At 41.3% G+C, this 26,921-nt stretch overlaps 1 protein-coding gene and 1 long non-coding RNA gene across 2 annotated transcripts in view; one reads left to right on the top strand and one right to left on the bottom strand.

Moving 5' to 3' along the window:
* The first annotated feature begins 12,196 nt into the window (after window positions 1-12,196).
* Window positions 12,197-26,921, top strand: part of LOC138978777 (perlucin-like protein) — a 23,935-nt gene continuing 9,210 nt past the window's right edge. The window contains exon 1 of the mRNA XM_070351561.1: window positions 12,197-13,497. Within this exon, the coding sequence (XP_070207662.1) occupies window positions 13,182-13,497 (316 nt within the window). The 5' untranslated portion in view covers window positions 12,197-13,181. The remainder of the gene's footprint in view (window positions 13,498-26,921) is intronic.
* Window positions 14,775-19,880, bottom strand: LOC138978776 (uncharacterized). Its single transcript, XR_011459802.1, has 4 exons — window positions 19,137-19,880; window positions 17,843-18,078; window positions 17,162-17,310; window positions 14,775-15,807 (listed from the first exon to the last, which is right to left on the bottom strand). It is a non-coding gene; the product is annotated as an uncharacterized lncRNA (long non-coding RNA).

Here is a 26,921-nt window from a genome sequence, read left to right on the forward strand (position 1 = left end):
TAGGTATGGGGGGGTCTTGTCGTGAATGATTTTATGGAACATTGTTAGTTTATGACGGTTACGCCTTTCAGATAATGATTGGAGTACAGATTCTCCGTAAAGCTTAAAGTGACTGGTTCCGCGGACAGCTCCGATGATTGTTCGTATTGCATCTAGGTTTAACTTTTCGAATTCATCTGTTAGGGTTTTGCTACAGTTGTCCCATATTATGTCGCAATAATCAAAGTGTGGTAGAATGAAGGATTTAAACATAATTTCCAATGATTTTCGACTCAGTCTATATTTGTATGTACGCAAGCAAGCTACAAGAGTTCTGCACTTTGCAACAAGAGATTTTATATGTTCACCCCATTTACAGTTGTTTTGTATTATTATTCCTAAGTGTTTGTGATTTTGAGAACTTTCAAGGATGGTATTGCCAAAGTTTAGATCTGCGATATCAGGGGTTCTTTGTGTACAAAAGTTCACCAATTCAGTTTTTGCATGGTTAAATGCTACCTTCCATGTTTCTGCCCAATTTACAATTTTTTCAAGATCTGAGTTTAAAATTTCGGCACGGATGTTGTGATTGGCTAAAGACAAGTACATGCTAGTGTCGTCAGCAAAAAGCTTAATCGTAGATTCTATATCACGTACAATGTCGTTTACATAAATTAGGAAGAGCAAAGGTCCAAGCACGGAACCTTGAGGAACTCCCGCTACTACTGGAAGATAAGTTGATTTACTGCCTTTTAATACAACTGCTTGCTTTCGATCTGTTAGGTAGTCTGTAAACCAGTTTAATAATGGCCCGTTAATTCCAGCGGCTTCGAGTTTATGCAATAAGCCCCGGTGCCAAACTCTATCGAATGCTTTGGATATATCAAAGAAGATTGCTTGGGTAGTTATTCTATTATCGAGTGATTTGCATATGTCATTGTATATTGTAAGAAGCTGGTAAACAGTTGAGTCACCAGGGATGAAACCGGACTGCGACTCTGTAATGATATTGTTTTGCTTTAAGTAGTCAAAGACATGAATTTGTATACATTTCTCGAGTGTTTTGCCAACACAGCTTAGGAGGGAGATTGGACGATAATTACTACATGTATCTTTGTTTCCCTTTTTATGAACTGGTGAAACGTGGGCTATTTTCCAAACTGACGGAAAAAGTCCTTCACGTAAAGACCGATTAAACAGTGCAGTTAGGCTGTCACAAATCACTTCGCAGCTCTCAATTAAAATTCTATTGTGGATTTCGTCTGGACCGACTGCTTTTGTTTTGTCTAGTTTGTTAATCGTATTTATAACTTCTTCGACTGAAAGTGTGAGAGTGTTTATTCTGCAAGGAAGCCTTGGTACTTCAGGAATGTCTGACATATCGTCTTTGACAATGGATTGTTGGATAAAGAAGTCGTTGAACAAGTTTGCTTTTTCTAGGTTAGTATAGTAGGTTGCTCCGTTTGACGTCAAAGGAGGAATTTCATTGGGGTTTGATCCTTTCTTTGATAAGAATGATTTAACTAGTTTCCACCAATTTTTAGTACCAAAGTTATCTCCACTGGATACTTGTTTGTCTAGTTCTTTTATATATGTTCTAATTTCCGATTACGAATTGTGTCAGTATAATTATTGCGAGTCATACGAAAGTGTTCCCAGGCCTCAGGTGTGTTTAGACGCACTGCTGTATCATGGACTGATCTTTTTTTGTCGCGTAGTTTTATAATTTCCTCTGTCATCCATGGTGCGTCTTGATCGCGAACAGTTATTGTCTTTACTGGCATACATTGTCTTGCGACACTTAACAGCTTTTCGGAAAATGACCTGGCAGCTTCGTTGACAGTGTGTAGCGTTGCAATGCTCATCCAGTCGATTTTCCTCAGTTCGATAAGGAATTTTTCTTTGTTTAATTTGGAATAGTTAAATATTGTTCTTTTAGACGCAGGAGTTTTATGTATGTGTTTCTTAATTGTCGCACATGGCACAGAATGGTCGCTACAAATAGGGGGTAGAACGTTAATGCTTTGCACGATGTCTACACTCGAGGTAAGAATAAGGTCAATGCATGACGATGTTGTTTCTGTAACGCGGGTCGGAAGTGTAACTAGTTGTTGTAGACTGTTTAAAGTGATAATATCAAGAAGATGCTGCGACGGGTTGTTTGTAAAATCTGAATTGAAATCACCAAGAATAATAAACACGGCGATATTTTTAATTGACTGATCAATGAGTTTCCAGTATTCTACATTAGAGTTAGGCGGCCTATAAAATGTACCTATTAACAGCGTATCCTGGTTTAATCTTGTTTCAACCCATACGGCCAGCTCAAGCTGGGGGATCAGAAGGTCATCCCTTGGTTTGCACACAAGACTGTTTTTCACGTATACTGCTTCCCCGCCGTGGGGGTCGTTAGGTCTGTCTTTACGAATTGGGGGGTGATAACCTTTAAGATGAATGTCGTCGTTAGAAGTGGTCTCCGAAAGCCATGTCTCTGAGATCGTTATAATATCGTGGGTACTAGTCTCTGTTTCTATTATATCTAATTTGTTTCTAATACTTCTAGCATTTATGTGTATTAACAGATAGCTCGCTAGGTTTCTTAGTTCGTGACGGTCCAGGGTTCGGGTGAATGTCGCCAGCAAGGCAGATTAGATAGCTGGCAAGGTTAATAAGTATTATATAGGAGAGGGATACGCTAACTGGTGCAATGTGGGTAAGTTGATTACGTGGTTTAATAGATTCGGCTTGTTGTGTCACATTCTTGAATGGGGCTGCCTTTCGACCGAGTAGATGCGATTTAAAGAATGTTTGGTTAGATAAACAATGGAGTAACAACGCAAGAGGACAGCCTTCTTTGCCCATAAAAAGCAATGCGAGAAAAGAGTAAATATTTGAAACATTCAAAAAGTTCAATTTTTTATTGGACAGGCCGACCGCTATTGAGTGATAACCCCCGATTCTTGCTAGTAACAGGCTAGTGATACAAACATTATGTCACAGTTTCGCTAAGGAACACAAAAGGAGACGGGGCCAGAAGCGGTGGCGATCGTTCACACTGGTCTCTCGGAGGAAGCACACTCTTGGACGGAGAAAAAAATGTCTCTATCAGGAAAGGAGAAAGAGGACAGTTGAGTGAACAGAGCAGAAATATCGAAGTTCTAAGTGGGAATGACATTTTTAGGATTACGTTCAGTGTATAAATTGGAACAGAGCGATATGTCTATGTGAAAAAGCAACTTTAAAAGAAAAACAAGAAAAGAAAGTAAATATAAACAATAAGGAAAACTCGCAAAGAACCAACAGAAAGGAGAACAGCAACAATGAGTACGATCACGAACAAAGGTGTTCATGGAAGTCAAGGGTAGAGTTGAATTTGAGCAGCAATGCGAATACAATCAAATCAGACGAACTATGTATCTTGGTGGGCATTTACAGTGGTGTTTGTACATATACTGTTCAAAAAAAGAAACGCATAGTTGCTACTTGCCAAATTTGTTTTATTTTTCGAAAAAATTAACAGAAAATCCAATATTTAGATTATTTGTTTGAAATTTGGTATGGACACAGTTGAATGCACACACAGTTCATTTGCATCTTCAAATCAATCAGTCAATCAATACGATTGGGTGCCGAGGCTGTCAAGTCAGTAGGGGGTGTGACTGCCTTGAGCAGCAACAACTGCCCGGCACCTCCTGGGCATGGACTGGATCAGATGCCGGATATCTTGCTGTGGGATGGTGTCCCACTCCTCCTGAAGTGCCTGCAATAGATCGCGGTGATTTGCCGGCGCTTCTTCTCGCCTGCGCACACGTCTGTCCAATTCATCCCAGAGGTGTTCTATCGGGTTCATGTCTGGCGACATGGATGGCCAGGGAAGCACCTGGACATGGTGGTCGGTGAGGAACTGGGTGGTGAGTCGTGCTGTGTGTGGGCGAGCGTTGTCCTGCTGGAATATGGCATCCTGGTCAGCCAGAAGAGGAAGGGCGTGTGGGCGCAGAATTTCATCCACGTATCGCTGGGCAGTTATGCGCCCTTGGACGTGCACCAGGGTGCTCCTTCCAGCGGTATTGATCGCCCCCCACACCATGACGCCCCCACCACCATGAACGGGTGCCTCATCCACACAGTTGGGCGCGTAACGTTCGTTTACTCTCCGGTAGACCCTCCTCCGACCATCATGTCGCTGGAGCAGGAAGTAGGACTCGTCGCTGAACCACACGTGTCTCCAGTGATTCCGGACGGTCCAGCGAAGGTGCTGGTTGCCCCACTGCACTCGGTTCTGGCGATGGCGGCGGGTGAGGACAGCTCCTCTGTGAGGTCTGCGAGCTCTCAAACCAGCTTCATGCAGGCGGTTCCGCACGGTCTGGTCCGATAATCGGTGTGGCCCGGGGAGAGCCTGGACAGAAGATGAGGCCGACAGGAAACGATTCCGGAGGTGGCGGAGCCGTATGAAGCGGTCGTGAGCAGCAGTTGTCGCCCTTGGTCTTCCCGCTCGTGGCAAGTCAGCAACGGAGCCAGTGGCTTGAAACCTGACCCACAGTCTACTGATGGTGCTCTGGGACACGTGGAAGTGCCTGGCGATTGCACTTTCACTTTGGCCTGCTTGTAAACGACCCAATGCAATTTGGCGGTCTTCTCTGCTCAATCGGGCCATCTTTCGTCGCTGAATTGTCGTCTGATTTCTTTGTGGCGAACAATCCGCTTTTATGGGTTTTGGAAGACATGGTGAGAGCTCAATATTCCCCGAGTTTCACGAGATTACACTGAAGCATGACGAGTGGTCATGCCAAATGAGCAATTTTGACATTGTAGCCACTGATAACGCATGCGTCACGTGCAGAGCTCACTTGTGGCAATGGACGAAAGGCCGACGACCAGATAAACATTTTCTGCAGTTTGGTGGATATCCTTGTAGCCATATAACTAAATTAACCAAATATTACAAGCTATGCGTTTCTTTTTTTTGAACAGTATCTATATATGTATACAAAAGCGGGCTCGCGGACATTAGTAAACGGTAAGTCAGTCGTAACATAGAAGTGTTAGATAGGTGTACTCATGGATACAAAAAGATAGAAATAAGAATACAACCATAACAACAACTATGCCTATGCACTCACCCACACAGTAAGTCAATCGGAGGATAATAGTCCTGCGAACGCCAAGAAGAAGAAGAAGGATAATAGTCTAAGTCAATAGTAGGATAAATGTACTTGTGGGTACAGAAAGTATACATACAATAATGTCAACCACGACAACAGCCATGCACGTAACTCACGCACGCACACGCATGCACACAGACACACACGCACACACACACGCACACACACACACACACACACACACACACACACACACACACACACACACACACACACACGGTCACAGTGGTTGTTATGTGGCTGTACTGTCTCGATGACTGACTCAATGAATTGGTGGAGCGCCATGAGATCTTAGCGAGCATACAGTCTGACTTCGCGCATGGTGGTCAGTCTGTGCACTGTTTCGCCTTTCTTGATGAAAATGGCCCCATCCCTGGTCCAAGTGCCATCAACTTTCTCTTCTCTGAGAAGCTCGCGACACTTTGCTGCCATCTCGGCTCGAATCTTGGTCAGGTCCTCGTTGATGAACACTGATGAGGCTGACTTCTTGGGGCCTGGCCTGGTGCTGGAGGGTAGGGGCGGCCAGTGTAGATCTGGAAAAAACTTTCCGGTGTCAACATCCCTCAAGGCTCTCCTGGACCTCATGAGAGCCTCTTTCCAGCGGTAGGACGACAGCTTCACAATGATGGAGCGGGGGCGGGTGCCAGGAACCTCAGACCTCTTCCCGACCCGATGACTGCGGTCGATGGCGTCTGGCGTCAGCTCCACACCGATGCTTTTGGCCAGAGTGGTTACAAGGGCGTCCGTGTTTTCGCCCGGTGCTTCGGGTATCGGACATACCCGGACGATGTTACGTCGACCATACTGCTCGAGATGATCGACCTGGTCTTTGAGCTGGGTTATCTCGTGCTCTTGCTTCTCTATTGTCTGTCGTAGAAGTGCGACCTCCTCCTTTAGCTCACTGCACATAGCATGAGCTAGCATCTGCTGGATCTCCGGGTCGCGGAGTCCCACCCTGAACTCCTCCCTGATGGACATGGCAGGCGGATGGGTTTCCGCACTTCCCTCCGCCCGGGTAATGATCGTGGCGTCGGGGTCGTCGAGGTAGCTACCGTCCGCGCAGGAGCGTTTGGCGTCCTCACCGTCGTCGGACAAAGGAGAAGAAGCGACACGCTTTGCCACAACAGACATGAGTGATGGAGAACAGTATGATGATATTGAGACCGCTGTGACCGCTGTGAACAAGTTCGTTCTCCCAACCAATGGGTTGTACGGTCACTAGGGCAGTGGGGCAGTAGGCAGTAGGACACCGGGGCACTGGGTCACGAAACGACAAAAGAGCACGGAGCACGGAGCGTGTCAAGTGTGTTACGCACGGTGTCTCAGAAAGCACGTGATAGCAGTAAAGTACAAATACACAGATCGCTTGTCCGAGGCTAGTCGATTCAAGTCAAAGTCAAAGCGAGAAAAGCGAGATAAAGTCAGAGAAGGGCGATGAAGCACGCCAGGGTACACATTTTTTAAAGAAAGTACTCACTGTTTGAAGACATTCAACACTTTTGCACTCGAATATGCAAAGTACAGAAAATGTACAAAACTCTCAGCACTGAAATTTGTGAAGCACATGAAGCATAGCATCACAATAACACCTGCAACTTTTCATGACCAAGAACGTAGCATTTCCCACCAAAAACAACGACGCATTGCAGAGCTCAGACACAAACACTACCCCTCCGCCATAGCGACCTTGACCTTGACGGATTCTGTTTCTCCTTTAACCCTTGTTAAGTGGTTCTTGTATAGAATATAGTCAATGTTTGTAAAGATTTTAGTCAAGCAGTATGTAAGAAATGTTTAGTCCTTTGTACTGGAAACTTGCATTCTCCCAGTAAGGTCATATATTGTACTACGTTGCAAGCCCCTGGAGCAATTTTTTGATTAGTGCTTTTGTGAACAAGAAACACTTAACAAGTGGCTCTATCCCATCTGCCCCCTTTCCCATATCCCATCTCCCCCTTTCCCTCGTCGCGATATAACCTTCGTGGTTGAAAACGACGTTAAACACCAAATAAAGAAAGAATCAAGAATGTGTCCAAAATAAAGAAAACCGATAACATTTTCGATTTTTGACATACCAATATACATGTAACATACATGTTCATTTTTGGGGCATTCACTTGTATCCCCTTGCTCATATTTGCTTTCTACTAAAAGACTTTCTCACTCTCTCTGCGGAGCTCCCACGACTTTAATTTTGAAGGTATGTCTTCTACATTTTCACCAAGTAATCTTTGACCCGGTCAAAACTATGGGCTTGCATTTTAACTTGGTGCGGTAAAAACTATTAAAAAACCCAATCACTTCTTTTCAGATTCGTACTGCTTGGACTGGAGTGGCTCGACAAAGGACAATGACGTCCTTTCAGTATGTGTCGGAGATGACGTCACTTTCCCGTGGGATTTTCTTACCGCACCAAACGAAGGCGTCAAGGACATTAAATGGCAATATGAAACAAATTCCACCTCGAAACTGATTGCCTTTTACAGCTCGGGGGTGTTTGAAACCAGTGCAAATTATTCAAAGCGTGTGAGCTACGAGTCAAATGGAAGTGTGACGATGACTGACGTCACGATGAAGGATTCTGGGATGTACAGCATCAGCTTTGAAACACAAGACCAAAATGGCGTCGGTCGCTATCAAAGATCTGTTGCTCTGCAAGTTAAAGGTACTGTTTCACCTTGTTCGGGTCTGGGTCAGTTTGCTGGTTAGTTTTGGGATTTTTTAGTTTGATTTTGATTTTTGATTTTTTTTTTTGCGTGTATTTTTGTTTTTTATAAAATATTTCTAGATTGCTTCTATATATAGTCCTGATTTTGTGATGGTACAAAATAAATAGCTTTATGTCCGTTTGCAAAAATCGAACCGCACATAAGACACACCATTTTATAGTTTCTAAGCTGCGAGGGCATTTTTCTCGGATACGGTGTAAAATCTAGTTTCACTGTTACCGGGTGTTTCGCCGTGAAAAATCGCATGTGCTATAGAAGGACTATGCTTTTGCTATGTCAAGGCCCTATTTTCTTCTTAATTTAAGTAAACCATCTTTGTGCGATTCCTTCTTTGTTGATAAGGAAGCAATTCCCTGTGTGTGTGTGTGTGTGTGTCTGTGTGTGTGTGTCTGTCTGTGTGTGTGTGTCTGTGTGTCTGTCTGTGTGTGTCTGTGTGTGTGTGTAGAGCGATTCAGACTAAACTACTGGACCGATCTTTATAAAATTTTACATGAGAGTTCCTGGGAATGGTATCCCCTGATGTTTGTTTTTATTTTTTCGATAAATACCTTTGATGACGTCATATCCGGCTTTTTGTAAAAGTTGAGGCGGCACTGTCACACCCTCATTTTTCAATCAAATTGATTGAAATTTTGGCAAAGCAATCTTCGACAAAGGCCGGACTTTGGTATTGCATTTCAGCTTGGTGGCTTAAAAAATAATTTATGAATTTGGTCATTAAAAATCGGAAACTTGTCATTAAATTTTTTTTTAAACGATCCAAAAACAATTTTATCTTATTCTTCGTCATTTTCTGATTCCAAAAACATATACATATGTTATATTTGAATTACAAACAAGCTTTAAAAATTAAAAATATGAAAATTATGATTAAAATTAATTGTCCGAAATCGATTTAGAAACAATTTCATCATATTCCTTGTCGGTCCCTGATTTCAAAAACATATAGATATGATATGTTTGGATTATAAACAAACTCAGTACGCTAAAAAGAATAGAGATACAGAAACGCGTGTTATCCTGCTCAGCGCGACCATTACCGCACTATTCTGGCTTGTCGATTTCACTGCCTTTCCCACGAGCGGTGGACTGACGAAACTACGAGTATGCAGTGCGTTCAGTTTCATTCTGTGAGTTCGACAGGTTGACTAAATGTTGTTATTTCGCCTTACGCCACTTGTTTTCTCCTCTCTGTGTCTCTGTCTGTGTATCTCTTTCTGTATGTCTGTCTGTCTGTATCTTTGAGTCTTGGAGACTTGAGTCTTGAGTTTGTCTTATGTGTCTGTCTGTCAGTGTCTCTGTCTCTCTCTGTCTCTCCCTCTCTTTCTCTCTCTTTCACACACCCCTACCATCCCCCATCCCTCCCCACCTCTTTCCCCATCCTATTGTATTCTCACCCCACCCCTTTGACCTCAAGTCCCTCCCCCTTCCCACCTAGTCATCATGCAACATACATCGTTACCATCGAGGACAAAAAAAGAAATAAGTAAGCTTATAACCCCTCGCAAGGAAATCCACGGCCGTACGTGTTTTGCCATTCACAAATAGCTCGTTTCCCTTCAAAAAGCCTATACATTGGAACAGAGAGTAGAAAAAGAAGCCTAAAAGTAGTCAAGGTAAACCGCAGTTCAAGCATTACCTGGCCTAATTGGCAACATTCAGGCGGCGTCTACGAGCTAATCCGTCAAAATCCGTGCACAGGGTTGAAACGGGTGTGCACTGGGCACACAATACACCTGTGGAAAAGAGGGATATGGAGACGTGCTTTCCAGTGTGGCGACAGCCCTATGTGATGGGGCTTATCCCTTTCATAGTCCGCGTCAAGTCATGCACTTTTCGCATCACTACCCTTCGTTTCAGTCCCGCGTTGGCACTGTCGCTCAATCATGCTTATCAGCTGACACTGTCCCCTCCGCCAAACAAAAACAAGTCGCGTAAGGCGAAATTACTACATTTAGTAAAGCCGTGGAACTCACAGAATGAAACTGAACGCACTGCAATTTTTCACAATGACCGTAGTCCGCCGCTTGTGCAAAACGGAGTGAAACTGACGAGGCTGTTTCGCGCGGTAGTGGTTTCGCTGTGCTGCATATATAGCACGCATTTCTGTACCTCTCTTCGTTTTAACTTTCTGAGCGTGTTTTTAATCCAAACATATCATATCTATATGTTTTGGGAATCAGGAACCAACACGGACTAAGATGAAATTGTTTTTAAATCGATTTCGGAAATTTAATTTTGATAATAATTTTTATATTTTTAATTTTCAGAGCTTGTTTTTAATCCAAATAAAATATATTTATATGTTTTTGGAATCAGGAAATGATGTAGAATAAGATGAACGTAAATTTGGATCGTTTTATTTAAAAATAAATGTTTATTACAATTTTCAGATTTTTAATGAGCAAAGTCATTAATTAGATTTTAAGCCACCAAAATGAAACTGAAATGCAATACCGAAGTCCGGCCTTCGTCGAAGATTGCGTTACAAAAATTTCAATCAAAATGAGGGTGTGACAGTGCCGCCTCAACTTTTACAAAAAGCCGGATGTGACGTTATCGAAAAAATGAAAAAAACTTGACTAAATGTAAAAACGGTCTGTTTTTTGTGGGTTTTTCTTGGTGGTTACTTTTTACATTTAGTCAAGTTTTGACTAAATGTTTTAACATAGAGGGGGGAATCGAGACGAGGGTCGTGGTGTATGTGTGTGTGTGTGTCTGTGTCTGTGTCTGTGTCTGTGCGTGTGTGTGTGTAGAGCGATTCAGACTAAACTACTGGACCGATCTTTATGAAATTTTTCATGAGAGTTCCTGGGTATGATATCCCCAGACGTTTTTTCATTTTTTCGATAAATGTCTTTTATGACGTCATATCCGGCTTTTTGTAAAAGTTGAGGCGGCACTGTCACACCCTCAATTTTCAATCAAATTGATTGAAATTTTGGCCAAGCAATATTCGACGAAGGCCGGACTTCGATATTGCATTTCAGCATGGAGGCTTACAAATTGATTGATGACTTTGGTCATTAAAATCTGAAAATTGTAATTAAAATTATTTTTTTTATAAAACGATCTAACATTACTTTTATTTTATTCTTCATCATGTTCTGATTCCAAAAACATATAAATATGTTATAATCGGATTAAAAACAAGCTCTGAAAATTAAAAATATAAAAATTATGATTAAAATTAAATTTCCAAAATCGTTTTAAAAACCACTTCATCTTATTCCTTGTCAGTTCCTGATTCCATAAACATATAGATATGATATGTTTGGATTAAAAACACGCTCAGAAAGTTAAAACGAAGAGAGGTACAGTAAAGCGTGCTATGAAGCACAGCGCAACCGCTACCGCGCCAAACAGGCTCGTCACTTTCACTGCCTTTTGCACTAGCGGCGGACTACGTTCAGTTTCATTCTGTGAGTTCCACAGCTTGACTAAATGTAGTAATTTCGCCTTACGCGACTTGTTTGTTTGCTGTAGTTGTTATTTTTTCCCCAAAAAACATTTACGCATTTCTCGTGTGGTTTTTCCCATTCGTCTTTGCTATCTTTTTTAATTTATTTTCTTGTTCTTTCTTTCTTTCTTTCTTCCTTTTTACATTTAGTCAAGTTTTGACTAAATGTTTTAACATAGAGGGGGAATCGAGACGAGGGTCGTGGTGTATGTGTGTATGTGTGTGTCTGTGTGTAGAGCGATTCAGACTAAACTACTGGACCGATCTTTATGAAATTTGACATGAGAGTTCCTGGGAATGATATCCCCGGACAGTTTTTTTTTATTTTTTCGATAAATACCTTTGATGACGTCATATCCGGCTTTTTGTAAAAGTTGAGGCGGCACTGTCACACCCTCATTTTTCAATCAAATTGATTGAAATTTTGGCAAAGCAATCTTCGACAAAGGCCGGACTTTGGTCTTGCATTTCAGCTTGGTGGCTTAAAAAATAATTAATGAATTTGGTCATTAAAAATCGGAAACTTGTCATTAATTTTTTTTTTAAACGATCCAAAAACAATTTTATCTCTATTTTTCGTCTTTTCTGATTCCAAAAACATATACATATGTTATATTTGGATTACAAACAAGCTCTGAAAATTAAAAATATGAAAATTATGATTAAAATTAATTGTCCAAAATCGATTTAGAAACAATTTCATCTTATTCCTTGTCGGTCCCTGATTCCAAAAACATATAGATATGATATGTTTGGATTAAAAACATACTCAGTACACTAAAAAGAATAGAGATACAGAAAGTGCGACCATTCTTGGTGAAAAAATGCAGTGCGTTCGACAGCTTGACTAAATGTTGTTATTTCGCCTCACGCGACTTGTTATTCTCTGGCTCAGCAGATTGCGATTCGCGGTGACTATCGTCTGCTTCGATCGACTCGACAACACTACTACCACTCACACTGACACTGTCCACATTCGCGGTGTTCCTGTCATTTTGTCAGGAATCACTTACCTTGGCGAATGGTAGCAAACCTTAGTCAATTTAGTTTTTTTCTTTTTTGATTGCGACATGATGTTCAAATCCAAATCGAATGCACTGACTGACTGATAAACTATCGCGAACCGGCGAACGCAAACGCTGAGAGTGTAGTTTCCCAGTGGTCAAAAACATTTGTTTCAGGGATGAAACGCCAACTTTTGTGCTGCAGAAAAATGACGAAATTTGTGTCCAGAAAGTGCGCGACACTTTGAAATCTGCACGCTTGTGCTGCACACACCTCTTCCATTTCCACAAGAGACTCAGAATTTTATGAGGGAAAGTGTGTTATGAAATGCCTGGGGACATTGACGAGTTATTGCAGTTTGCGGCTGCTCTCCACCGAGGCATTCTTTTCGGGCATACAGTGGTGACTTTTCTGTGTGAAAATTAAGCTGGTACTAGTGGTAGAATCAACACAAAAACTTGTGACGTCACAGTGCACCGACGTCACAGTGCACCGAAAACCACGTGACCACTACTTGACCCCAGGCGACTTGTCTTGGTTAGCCCCGCAACACTAAATCTTCAACTACAACAACAACAATTATTTTTCAATTTTTACAATATTTTTCCAGAGATGTTTGTAACATTTGGCATTCGATTTTCAAGTTTTTGGAGATACTTGAAAACCTTGGACTTTTCCTTTAATAAATACTCTTTGATTTGCCAAAAGTTACTCAGTCTTCGTTGATGAAAAAGCACAGAATTCTACCGTGGCAGGATATCGTTAATTGCTGGACACTGTGATGAGCTTATCGTCTAATGTCCACGCCAGTTTAATTGCTGAAGACGCGAAAGAGCAACAATAAAAATGTCACATCTGATTTTTGTTATGACTTTAGTCGTTTTCGTGTTGGGAACGGAATCGTGCAAATTTCGAGAATCTTTGTTCTCCCGCATTCAAGATCTGTCAGACCTTGTGTTCGCCGACAGCCTGTTGTTTCAATTCAGTGCAGTCTCTGCTGAAGACTGTGCACACACGTGTGCTGCAACGCCGTCCTGTTTAAGTTTCACATACCCTGCACCAATGCACACCCGGGGTACCTGCCGTGGTCACGCCACCCGGGAGCTGTCCGGTAACGACGCGACGCCATCTGTGGGGACAGTGGCATTCCTCGGGAAAAAAGGTACAGTGCATCCAATTACATCATTTTTAGCAGGCACCTTTTAGTTTTTACACGAAGGCAATTTTTTTTTCTTGGATCGTGAATCGAGACGAAGGTGGTGGTGATGATGGTGGCTGTGGTGTTGTTGGTGGTGGTGGTTGTTGTGGTGTGTGTGTGTGTGTGTTTGTGTGTGTGTGTGTGTGTGTTTGTGTGTGTGTGTGTGTGTGTGTGTGTGTGTGTGTGTGTGTTTACTGTTACATAACCTTCAGTAGCCACTTTCATGACGTAGTTTTGCATCCGAAGCGCTCCTCTAAGTGTTTTATTTTCAATTCACATTTCTGAGCAAAAACCATATTAGCAAGCTGAGAATAAAACAGCAGCAACATTGTATCTTCCATGTTATGACATAATTTCCGTCCAAGTGTGGCATACAAACCTCGTAAGTTTAACTTAAAGGACCCCACTGGGCGAAAAGTGGCGTTTTGTATCTTACAAAACTACTCAAAATCCCAACAAAACTTCAAGTTTCAATGGGTTTATTACATTTTGGTGTTCACGACAACGCCAGATTTTGATTGGATTTTGTTGAAGTTATCGCTGCGAAATTGCCTGGATTTTCAGCGCGTTTTGCGACGGTCAAAACATCATGTTAAACCATGTTACAGCATGTCTGTAACATGCAAAAATTCCAAGTTTTGATGGCATTAAAGCTTTGGTTTAACGCCAAGTAACATCATGTTATCGTAGACTTAACTTGCAAAACTGCTTGTTTTGGTGGTGTTACAGCTTGCTTGTAATGTGATTAACATCATGTTATTGCTGGTTTAACATGCAAAACCCCATGTTATGTTGGTGTTAAAGATTGCTCAAATGCCTATTAACTCCATGTTATGTTGGTGTTAAAGCTTGCTCAAATGCCTATTAACACCATGTTAGTTGGTGTTAGGCTTGATTATGAATGTAAAAAAACACCATGTTATGACGTTCACATAATTGTTTTCACCTGGATGGAATTTTGTGGAAAAGAAAGCATGTTGTTTGGGAATTGTGTGCGGGTTTCATGCTTGGATATTGCACTTTGCTGACTTGTCACAGGTCAATTTACATTTAACAATATTAGTTTTCAAATGCATCATCCTTCACACATTATGTAAACATCTTTAACATTAACACTTTGGTTGTAAAATGATTGCACTTTATTCAAACAGGACAAAAAACAAAAATGCTGATTCACAATGTACAATAGCAAAGGACTATTTTGAGTGGAGACATTGTTCTAAATCACTTCCCTTGTGAGTAAGAAGAGTCATACCATGTTCCAACTTTTTGCTAAAAATTCGCCCACAATGTGACCTTCAAAGTTGAAAAGGGGTAACTGAACTTCATGTTTGGATGTCATGGAGTCGAACATGTCAGTAAATTTTGAAAGCCCTAGATTCATAAACATCTGAAAACTGCTCAACGTCTTTGCATCACGGCACATTAATAAAAGTAAGAGTTAGTAAGACTGGCCTAACTGCTATGGTGAGGCAGTAATAACTCGTTGATGAAGAATTATTTGAATTCTGAATTTCGAACAAACAAATACAGTGTCCTTCCAACCCCCCTTTTCAGGCCTCCAAGAATAAAAAAAAAGCTTGTCTTAAATAGGAGGAAACCTGCTTAATATGTAGGTAAATGTACAACAGGTTGTGAACAGAAAATCCAAAAATGTAAGGTCTTAAAAGCGGGGAAGTTTGAAAAGGGGGGACCTAAAATATGGCGATCATAACAACCATAATTTATCTAACAAAGTTCATTCTGAAATCTTCTTCAGCGTTTGATTATGGAGAGACTAAATCCTCAGTTCAGATGTGGTCTTAACTCCTTGTCTCCCAGGTACGGATATATCCGTACCCACTCATATGGCTCTATCTGACCAGGTATGGATATATATCCATACACACAGTCACTATGTACATTGCATCTGTTATCATTCGGCACATATCCGCATCCTGCTTAGACTGTTAGCTTCAGTCGCTTCCTGTAACGTTGATCTAACGCCAGCATTCTAGCCTGTTGATACACAGTTTTCTACAATTCTGAGTGACCTGCTGCAGCACAGCTGGTCTCGGCTTAAAAAATCTTGGTCAACATAGATGGGGTACAAAGTGTTAAAATAAAGCGTCCTTCCAAAGTTGATGACAGGTCCCCAGAGTATTCACAAAATTATATGGTACTGGAAGCCTTGCACGGCGACGAAAAAGATGTCCACGCCTACATGAAGAAGCATCCTTCACGGCTTCAGCGGAAACAGTCGGCTGGGGATGAGGACAGCAGCTAATCGGGAACCTATGTAAAAAATATAGACAAGAACAAAAATATATGTCAATGGGAAAACAAAGAAACAAGTAGAGAAGGACCTCCCCACCTTTACACAGTGAAAATGAAAAACACATGTGAATGTACTTATGTTTTAAATCTCCCCCCCCCCCCCCCCAATTAAGACCAATTATCCAAGATATTTTTCAGTCCTCAAAGGAGAATTTCACTGTTCTCACGGAACCCTGAAGAAAACTGAGCTGTGCTAATATATTATATAACTGCAAACATCCCTCAAATTCAATATTGCAAGCCACTATACATTCCTCATAAAGGCACATTCCTTCATGCTCACGTGTGAAAACTAACATAAGTTTACAAGTGTGTATCTATTTATGATAATAATAATAATAACGGGCATTTATAAAGCGCCTTATCAGAAGTTCAAAGCGCGTGACAACAATACATGTATAAAAAATTCATACAATCACTGTCAGATTCAAACAACACATCATGCACTTAAGGCAAAAAAAAAAATATATATATTCTGTTTACGGTATCCCGACCGACCCTATTTTTTGCGCGACCCTAGACTTTTTTGGGGGGCATTTGGGAAAAAAAGAAAAAAAATTAAAATTTAAAAAAAAAGTTTGTTTTTTGGCAAAATAATGTAATAATGTTTTTTGGGAAAAAAAGAAAAAAATCCCGACCTACCGACCCTATTTTTTGGGCCAATGTTACCGTAAACAGACTATTTTTTTTTGTTTGGCCTAAGGAACTATCCGTAATGTTGTTGGAACAAGTGAGTTTTCAAATTGGACTTAAAAGATGAAATGTATGGAGAGTGACGCAATAGAAAGGGGAGTGAATTCCATAACTGAGGGCCATGATATGAAAACGCGCAGAAGCCATGAGCCTTGTGTTTAAAGCAACCTTGACGGAGAAGTCGAGCATCAGCAGAAGAACGAAGGGTGCGAGAGGGAGTGTAGAGGGAGACCAGTTCCGAAAGGCAGGCAGGTGCCGATTCAGAGATGATCTTGTAGCAGAAGCAGGCAGCTTTATACCTAATAGTAATACGTTCAGACACAGGAAGCCAATGAAGTTCTTTCATGAGAGGAGTGCTGCAGAGTGTTGTACTTTTTACAAGGGTTGGAGAGTGGAGTCAGGGCAGCCTATGAGAAGGGAGTTGCAGTAATCTAATCTACACATAATGCAGGATGTAACGAGAGTTTTAGTGGCATCAACAGTCAGACATTTTCTTGTGGAACCTATTCTTCTAGTTCTAATGTAGTACCTGTTTGTAGTGAACTCACCAGCAGGAGTATTGCATACATAATGACGCATTACTGAATTAAAGTAACTATTTTCAAAGCTTCTCGCTTACCTTGGAATAGTGTCAAGCAGCTTATGTTGTGTCTAGATCAGCCATCAGATCTTCACACTCAGCCTGCACTTGCTGAAAACTGGACATGCCTGTATCGCAACCAAGCTGTTGTTGCGGAGACAACGGAACCATGCTCAAGTCAGGTCCAACTGAAATAAAAGCATATTGTTAGCTGATAAATGATTTGATCAAGCAAAACCATGCGGTATTTTTTTAATAAAATATTTTGTATACCCCGCTAATGCAAAAATAATGTACTTATTTACTATTAGCATTAATTTTAGCTGGTCATTCAAACCAGAGCTTGTTCTAGAACTCCACAAGAACAACCATGGCAGTTGGCAATGGCACTGGCAGAATACAGATCAAAACAATATTATTATTAGCCTCACCAAGGGTTGACGTCCCATCAAAATGAATGACGGACTGAATCAAACTTCAGAGACATTACAATTTTTCACAACGATTTTTCAGCAAACAGCCATGTTTACCTGTACAAATGTATCAGTGATATAACTATGAGTATGACAGTATGACAGTGTGGTAAGCTTACCGACGATTCGTTCAGTATAGTCTTTCTATGTAAGTAGTGGTCCAGTGAACGATACTTTCCGCCTGTGGTTCGAGACAGAGATTAAGTTGAAACTTAATTCGAGAAGCCAAACACTGACCAATACTTACGTATTTTGAGCAAAACCCATGCACGTCGACCACAAGTTGATGTCTGCTGGAGTACGTAATCATAACGTAGAGGACAACAGCTTCACTTGGCTGGCTTCGGTTATTCCCACCTGTATCTGTTCCTTGCTGTTCTCCAAGAGACACCATGGTGCAGCAAGCTGAAGGGTGTCCTGTCGCATTTCCTCGAAGTTGTAGTAGGCAACCAGGTCAGGAGCAGGAGGTGGGGGGCGACTGACCTGCAGCAGAATTCAAATCAATTAGTCAAGTCACTATGACATATCTTTATTGTTATCGCCACACCAACCCAAAATTTTTCCTACCATACTGTATTTGTTATCCTGAGAGAGAAAAAATCCATGTTGCAGACTCAACTGGAAAAATTCCCTTCTCCATCATCTAGTGGACAGAGCTCACATGATTTCAAACAAATCTTTTTTTAAAGTCACATACTTTGTGCGACAGTGTTAGTTTACTGTAACTGTAATTTATAAATAGCAAATTAATAAATATCACTTATCAGATAATCAGCTAAATGCCTGGCAGATGACCCTCATTCAAAGTGAGTCGTGGCTAAACCATGAAACTAGAAAAACAGGTTATACCACAATATAAATCTCACACTGACAGCGGACAAAAACTGAGAAAACACCCAGTATACATGTACCGGTACTCACAAAAGAGTTACAAGTAGCATATTATCACTACAGTGGTCGCCGCTTAATAAAACCACTTCTGGACCGACGAAAAATGGCTTTAATAAGCGGCGGATTTATTAACCGCCGTTCCAGGAATACGTCATTTTCGAAAGAAAAAAAAAACCTCTTTTGTTTACGTCACTCAGTCACTTTCTTTCGTCATTTACACTTGTTTGAATCTAAACAAAACTTCACGAAGGATGTTGAACTTTTGTTTTAAATATGTACATGTACGTGTACTTTGATCACTTCGGTACATCAATAATGTCACTGTCACCGTCACGAACCATTACTCGTCAGAGAAGAACGATTTTATGAGTGTTTGTTTGTTGGTCGTCTTCCACATCAGAACAAGATAATGTGAGTTTTAGTCACAAACTACGTGATTTCTCTGAGAAAACTGGCATTAATAAGCGGCGGGTTGGTTTTATTAACCGGCTTTTTCTAATACATAAGATATAGTGATAAATCCGGACCGTCTGAAATCGGCTTTTATAAGCGGCTGGCTCTATTAACCGCGGTTTTATTAAGCGGCGTCCACTGTATCAGTATCACTAATAGCATACTATACTGGGCAAATAACAGCAATTTTTACTCACTGGGGGTTTCCTGGCTGGAGTCTTTGGTGTTTCTACTGACTTCTGTAGCACATGGTTGGTTGGCAAACTTCCTGGAATGAGTGCTCGCTTGCCTGTAGGCCCTGCAAAAAAACATGCAAAGAAAATGTTCAAAATGCCGAGTCGAAATTATAAGTTAAATTAACTAAACAGACCTATACATTTAGATCTATTGAAATGGAAACAAGATTTAGTAAAACACACTACTGCAAATCTGTCAAGAATGAACAAGACTGACTCAGTGACCGAGTAAAACAACAAAAGAAATCTAAACCAGAAGTTTACTAGAATCTATTCAAAAACACATTATCACAAGAACAAAGACCACGACCACGCCCCCTCGGTACTGATGTACTTGTCGAAGGTATATTCTCCTCAGAGTAGTCAGAAATCAGACTCACCGTTGTCAGGTTGTTCAACATAAACATTGCCTTCTTCGTCGGAACTGTTTTCCTCATCGCTGAGATCTCCATTACCAGCCAGGAACATCAAATATAAAGCGATGAACGTCTTCCACATCATACCTACGCACAAACCTCGACGCCATCTTGGATCACATGAAAAAATCCCGGAGAAAAACCTCAAAATACACACTTTAAAATCGCTTTTCAATAACACATGAAGGCAGCCATTTGTAGTAAACTCACGTGACTGACCATGTGATAAAAGTCATGTGATTTGATCATGTGACTAGCGTGAGGGCTGTATTTAGAACAGTGACCTCACAGCTGCTAGCGAAAGGCAGCGTTCACTCTAAATCAGTGTGCTGCCTAAACTGACGGACTAGTTTCTGTCCACAGCCAAAGCTTTTATCACACAAAAATTGCCATATATGACAGCTAAGACCGCATTTGTTACATTTTAGCAGTGTTGACCCCAAGTTTCTACTTCAAACAAAAAATCAATAGCAAAATCTCAAAGTAGGCTATGTGCGAGTCCCCTATGATATGGACCACCTTCAACAAATCGAAGAAAAAGAAGCTAACGGCTTTTTTCATTAATTCATTAAGAAGCTTGCTGGAAATAACCTATTACTAGCCCTCGAGATCAGTTTTAAAAAAAAATATAACAAAAAGTCTTCTTTTCAATCAATCAATCAATATGAGGCTTGTATCGCGCGCATTCCGTGGGCACAGTTCTAAGCGCAGGGATTTTTTTTTTAATGCAATTTATATCGTGCACATATTCGTGGAAGTTGATAATTTTACTTATGTGCACTCTGTTTTTGATAAGCGTGTTTAGTTTCCTGGTGTTCTTCAAATAATGCTCTCATCAACCCGAAACAGATCAATCTAAATCATATTTGAATTAGTCTGACTTGTACACTAAGTTGTATCATGCTATTTTGAAGTATAGGGTTTTTATTTACAGTGATTCGTGAAGGCCGCTTCACTGGTACATATTAGGCGCCCAGGCTCCTAATATGTACCATTTGTGATTTTGTATGTATTTAATTTTTGCTGAATGTCTATCAAAGCTATTTCACTCTAATTAGGCCTAACGGTTAACCTAAGAGAGAAGGACTACCAAACACAAAATGAAACTTCTTCGCAAGAAAACAAGCTAGTTATCAGCATGAAACAAAAAGTGGTCCATGTTAGGAGCCCTTCCTAACTGTCTGTGTCTGCGTCGAAGATGTTACCGTGAATGTGTTTTTAAAAGACATTTGTCAGGGCGGCATTCAAACCACACGCACCAGACACGAACCGACGAACAAAATACTTCTGACAACAACTTAAATGTAAAATCAACAAGAGTGTAGCAGGGACCTATATTAATATAGTATAGTAAGATTCCAAATTGTATTCAGACCAAAACAACAATCATAAAACATACATGGGATTTTTCATATATGTGTGTGTGTGTGTGTGTGTGTGTGTGTGTGTGTGTGTGTGTGTGTGTGTGTGTGTGTGTGTGTGTGTGTGTGTGTGTGTGTGTGTGTGTGTGTGTGTGTGTGTGTGTGTGTGTGTGTGTGTGTGTGTGTGTGTGTGTGTGTGTGTGTGTGTGTGTGTGATGATAATTAGTTTTAACGTCCTCTTAGAACTGCAACTGGCTTTAGGACAGGTAGAGTTAATATGCTTTATGTGGGGACAAGACACTGAACAAACATGCAACCAGAGAACACATATGGTCGTGTTATAATCATATCTGGAAGTCTGTTGCGATGTTTCAAAATGGGGATGGAAGTGAAGATTGTGTACGCGGAATATGGTTGGACTGGAGCGGTTTTGTAGGCTTATTTTTTTTATTTTTTGTTATGTGGAATATTGTTATATTTGTGGCTGAATAGGTAAGTAAATACATAACTGGAAAATAATACAATGAAGAAGAAAAAGCTCGGCGTGAGAGAGTATTGAGGGGTGGGAAGGAGGAACAGAGATCAGGGTTTTTAAAACAGATATCCTATTTCAGCCATATATATTGAGAGACACAGGGTGTATGCTAGCTTCCATTGAAGCGTGCAATGTTTATCTAAAAAAAAAAACTCATGGGGTTTCAGTTTGTGTTCGTTGACAAGGGTGTGTAGCACAGGAGCTCCTGTGGTGTGTAGGTTGCGGAAGTCTTGTTGGAGTGATTGGCAGCGGTCAAAGAGGTGTAAAAAAGATATAAACTTTCCACATTCACAGAGACGGGGAAAGCACTTGTGAGCACATCCATCCGTGCGATTGCTGCGAAGTAATTTAAGGAGGGGGGTGGGGAGTGTAGGCCTGTTTTGTTTTGTTTGTCGGGGCAGAATAAGCCAACCATGAGCATTGCCTTCTATTTTTAATTCTGTTTCCCAGTGACGCCAGGCAACTTTGGCCATTTTGTGTTTTGCTCCCGTCTTTGTTAATTTTATGTCATGAAATGCTGCTTGATCTGTAACAGCCTCTTTTGCTTCTCTGTCAGCCATATCATTGCCTCTGATCCATGTGTGAATGATTGATTGATTTGTTTTTTGGGAGATCAAAGATGAGTTAGAGTGCAGCCATTTCGGCTCTTTAGTTTTAGATTCGATTTGTGTGTGTGTGTGTGTGTGTGTGTGTGTGTGTGTGTGTGTGTGTGTGTGTGTGTGTGTGTGTGTGTGTGTGTGTGTGTGTGTGTGTGTGTGTGTGTGTGTGTGTAGAAGCAGGAAAAGATAGCACAATAATAGCAAACTAAAGAAGGAGAAGGAAAACGAAAGGGAGGGTAAAAACAGCGCACTTCTTTACTCAAACTTCATAAAACCGACTGTAAAACTAACACCGGCTATTCTCCTTTCTCAATCATTATCAAAATCGATCCTAAAACAAAACAAGAGGCAAAGCCATCAAGGCTCACGTAAGAAATCGACAAACAGTAACACAAACTCAATCACTCCGTCACACACACACACACACACACACACACACACACACACACACACACACACACACACACACACACAGAAAGAGCATAGGTGAAACTGTGCAAGAAAGCGAGACACTAGATCTAGATGTGTCTGTCTGCATGTAGCCTACTTACAAGGACACGACTGCCAACTAGTCTCGGCGCGCTCAAAATAATAATGACCGAGACTGTCAGTACTTCCTTCGCGTGACGTCTAACCCTCTTACGTCATAATGTGACGTCAATGTAATGTGACGTCTTCAAATGTTAGAGTTTCTACCACAGACATACACACGCACAGACGCACGCACGCACGCACGCACAGACAGACAAAGTTACGATCGCATAGGCTACACTTACGTGAGCCAACAAGTCGCGTAAGGCGAAAATACAACATTTAGTCAAGCTGTCGAACTCACAGAATGAAACTGAACGCAATGCAATTTTTCAGCAAGACCGTATATACTCGTAGCATCGTCAGTCCACCGCTCGTGACAAAGGCAGTGAAATTGACAAGAAGAGCGGTGTAGTAGTTGCGCTGAGAAGGATAGCACGCTTTTTTGTACCTCTCTTCGTTTTAACTTTCTGAGCGTGTTTTTAATCCAAACATATCATCTCTCTATGTTTCTGGAATCAGGAACCGACAAGGAATAAGATGAAAGTGTTTTTAAATTGATTTCAAAAATGTAATTTTGATCATAATTTTTATATTTTTAATTTTCAGAGCTTGTTTTTAATCCAAATATAACATATTTATATATGTTTTTTGGAATCAGACAATGATGAAGAATAAGATGAACGTAAATTTGGATCGTTTTATATTTTTTTTTCACAATTTTCAGATCTTTAATGGCCAAAGTCATTAATTAATTTTCAAGCCACCAAGCTGAAATGCAATACCGAAGTCCGGCCTTTGTCGAAGATTGCTTGACTAAAATTTCAATTAATTTGATTGAAAAATGAGGGTGTGACAGTGCCGCCTCAACTTTTACAAAAAGCCGGATATGACGTCATCAAAGGTATTTATCGGGAAAAAAAAATGTCCGGGGATATCATACCCAGGAACTCTCATGTAAAATTTCATAAAGATCGGTTCAGTAGTTTGGTCTGAATCGCTCTACACACACACATGCACACGCACACACACATACACACATACACACACACACACACACACACACACACACACACACACACACACCACGACACTCGTCTCGATTCCCCCTCTATGTTAAAACATTTAGTCAAAACTTGACTAAATGTAAAGAGACAGTATGTATTGCATCTAAACACGAGCTAAGTAAAACATTATCAGAAAAGGTAGAGCAAGAGAAATCCCAAAACTCAAATTCGAGTCACTGCAGTTCGTACTGTACAAGTTGAGAAAGTTGCAAGTCCAGTCAGTAGCCACCATCTCGGACGGATGTTTCGGGGAGGGGGGGGGGGGGAGTAGAACAAAGGCCTATCTGTGGTCCGTCGCCGCTTCGAATTCCTTACAGGTCCCACACACATGGGAAAACGATTAACTCGGCCAGTACCCCAGCAAAAGTGCAAAGGAATATAGAAGAAAACTAAAATCTGACCGCGCTAAATAGTCAGCTTAGAATGACCTACTTTCTCTGCTCAACGCACGGGCAATGCAGTCTCTCGTGTACACTGTACTGTGACAAGGCTCATAATTATAGAGAAAATAAGAGATACCCCCAAAAATGTTTGTGCACTGCACTTTTTTTTCACATTTATAAACTGATGATCAGTGTGTGTATGTGTGTGTTCAGTTGTGTGTGCGTGTGTGTGTGTCAGTTCAAGGGGTGTGTGTGTGTGTCACTGTGTGCCCGTGTGTGTGTGTGTGTGTGTGTGTGACGGTCAGTCAGTGTCAGTCACAGTGTGTGTGTGTGTGTGTGTGTGTGTGTGTGTGTGTGTGTGTGTGTGTGTGTGTGTGTGCATGTGTATTTGCATGTGTGTGTGCCGTGTGCAGTGACAGTGTGAATGTGTGTGACGGTGTGTGTGTGTATGATGTATGTGCAGTGTGTGTGTGTGTGTGTGTGTGTGTGTGTGTGTGTGTGTGTGTGACCGTGCTGAGAGAGAAACTAGAGAGAGAGAGAGGGAACCGATAATCGTCTGATTCTGCAGGTTCGGCACCAGGCTGATGAAAATGCAGAATAATCCATCAAAACAACACTCTAACATCAAGTTTTAGAAACCAGAAAAACTTATCGTAACTCCATAGGTTTCGTGGTGTTTTGCGCACTGCTGAAACGCGTTTAACACGACGTGAATCGCCGTGCGTTAATGTAGCGAAAACGTCCAAAACGCAGACACCAAAACTCGATGTTTTACTGTGTTTTGCACCCCGCTAAAATCCCAGGGATTTTATTGCGTTACGGCAGTTTTTCTAACTTGATGTGAATCGCACAGGTATAATGCCACAAAATTCAGTTGATTAACTTCATGTTTCATGTTATATGCCACGTTATAGTGCCAAAACGTGACTTTTCGCCCAGTGCCCCAACAGGCTTTTTTTGGTGTCAAAAAACGCGTTCATTTGCGTTTTGGCGTGACTTAGGTTAACCAGGCATATGCATGCCGTAGGAAATTGTTTTCTCACCTTCCCTCGCAGGGTTTAGTTTATTTCGGAATCGTTTTGGGCCATAATCCGACGAATTTCGTGGCTGAAGCGAGGCGTTTTGGCGTTCCGATCTGGCGGCCATTGTATCGCGAACGTCCGCGAGAGTACGGAAGTGGTGAATTCTGGGTAAAATTCCGATGACGTCCGATGCAGTGAAGCAACTTTAGCTGCTGAACCTTACAGTTTTGAGCCTGGGGGTTAACATCAAGGGTCTGCGCGCCCCGTGATTAGTATTTGTTTTTACAAATCACGTTAATGCTCCCGATATTTTTTTTGTCATCTTCAAAGTTAAGGCACAAAAACAAAATCCCTTGACTTTTGGGGTAGCGCGACTGTTTATGTTTAGATTTTTTTTTTCATTACTAGATTGTCCCGTCGCTGGGAAATTCGGGTCACTTCCTCCCAGTGGAAAGCTAGCAGCAACAAAGTCGCGCTACCCCAAAGTCAAGGGATCTATGTTTTAAAAAAAATTCTTTTCTTTATTGTCCCATCGCTGGGAAATTCGGTTCGATTCCTCCCAGTGGAAAGCTAGCAACAACAGAGTCGCGCTACCCCAAAGTCTATGAATCTATTAGATTTTTTTTTCATTTCTTTATTGTCCCATCACATTCCACAACTTGGACACATACCACAACTTCAACACATTACCACGTCTTGAACACATACCACATCTTGGACACATACCACAACTTGGACACATACCACAACTTGGACACATACCACATCTTGGACACATACCACAACTTGGACACAGACCACATCTTAGACACATACCACAACTTGGACACATACCACAACTTGGATACATATCGCAACTTAGACACATACCACAACTTGGACACATACCACAACTTGGACACATTACCACATCTTAGACACATTACCACATCTTGGACACATACCACAACTTGGAAAAATACCACATCTTCGACACATACCACAACTTGGATACATTCCACATCTTGGACACATTACCACGTCTTGGACACATACCACATCTTGGACACATACCACATCTTGGACACATACCACAACTTGGACACATACCACATCTTGGACATCTTTCTTTATTTCTTTATTTGGTGTTTAACGTCGTTTTCAACCATTGAAGTTTATATCGCGACGGGGAAAGGGGGGAGATGGGATAGGGGAAAGGGGGGAGATGGGATAGAGCCACTTGTTAATTGTTTCTTGTTCACAAAAGCACTAATCAAAAAATTGCTCCAGGGGCTTGCAACGTAGTACAATATATGACCTTACTGGGAGAATGCAAGTTTCCAGTACAAAGGACTTAACATTTCTTACATACTGCTTGACTAAAATCTTTACAAACATTGACTATATTCTATACAAGAAACACTTAACAAGGGTAAAAGGAGAAACAGAACCGTTAGTCGCCTCTTACGACATGCTGGGTAGCATCGGGTAAATTCTTTCTCGTCCCAACCAATATGGAACTCCCCCTAACCCGCGGGGGATACATCTTGGACACATTACCACATCTTGGACACATACCACAACTTGGACACATAGCACGTCTTGGACACATACCACAACTTGGACACATTACCACATCTTGGACACATTACCACATCTTGGACACATTACCACATCTTGGACACATTACCACATCTTGGACACATACCACAACTTGGACACATCTTGGACACATACCACAACTTGGATACATCTTGGACACATTACCACATCTTGGACACATACTACAACTTGGACACATAGCACATCTTGGACACATACCACAACTTGGACACATTACCACATCTTGGACA

Source organism: Littorina saxatilis, linkage group LG10 (genome assembly GCF_037325665.1).
Source record: "Littorina saxatilis isolate snail1 linkage group LG10, US_GU_Lsax_2.0, whole genome shotgun sequence".
Lineage (NCBI taxonomy): Eukaryota > Metazoa > Mollusca > Gastropoda > Littorinimorpha > Littorinidae > Littorina > Littorina saxatilis.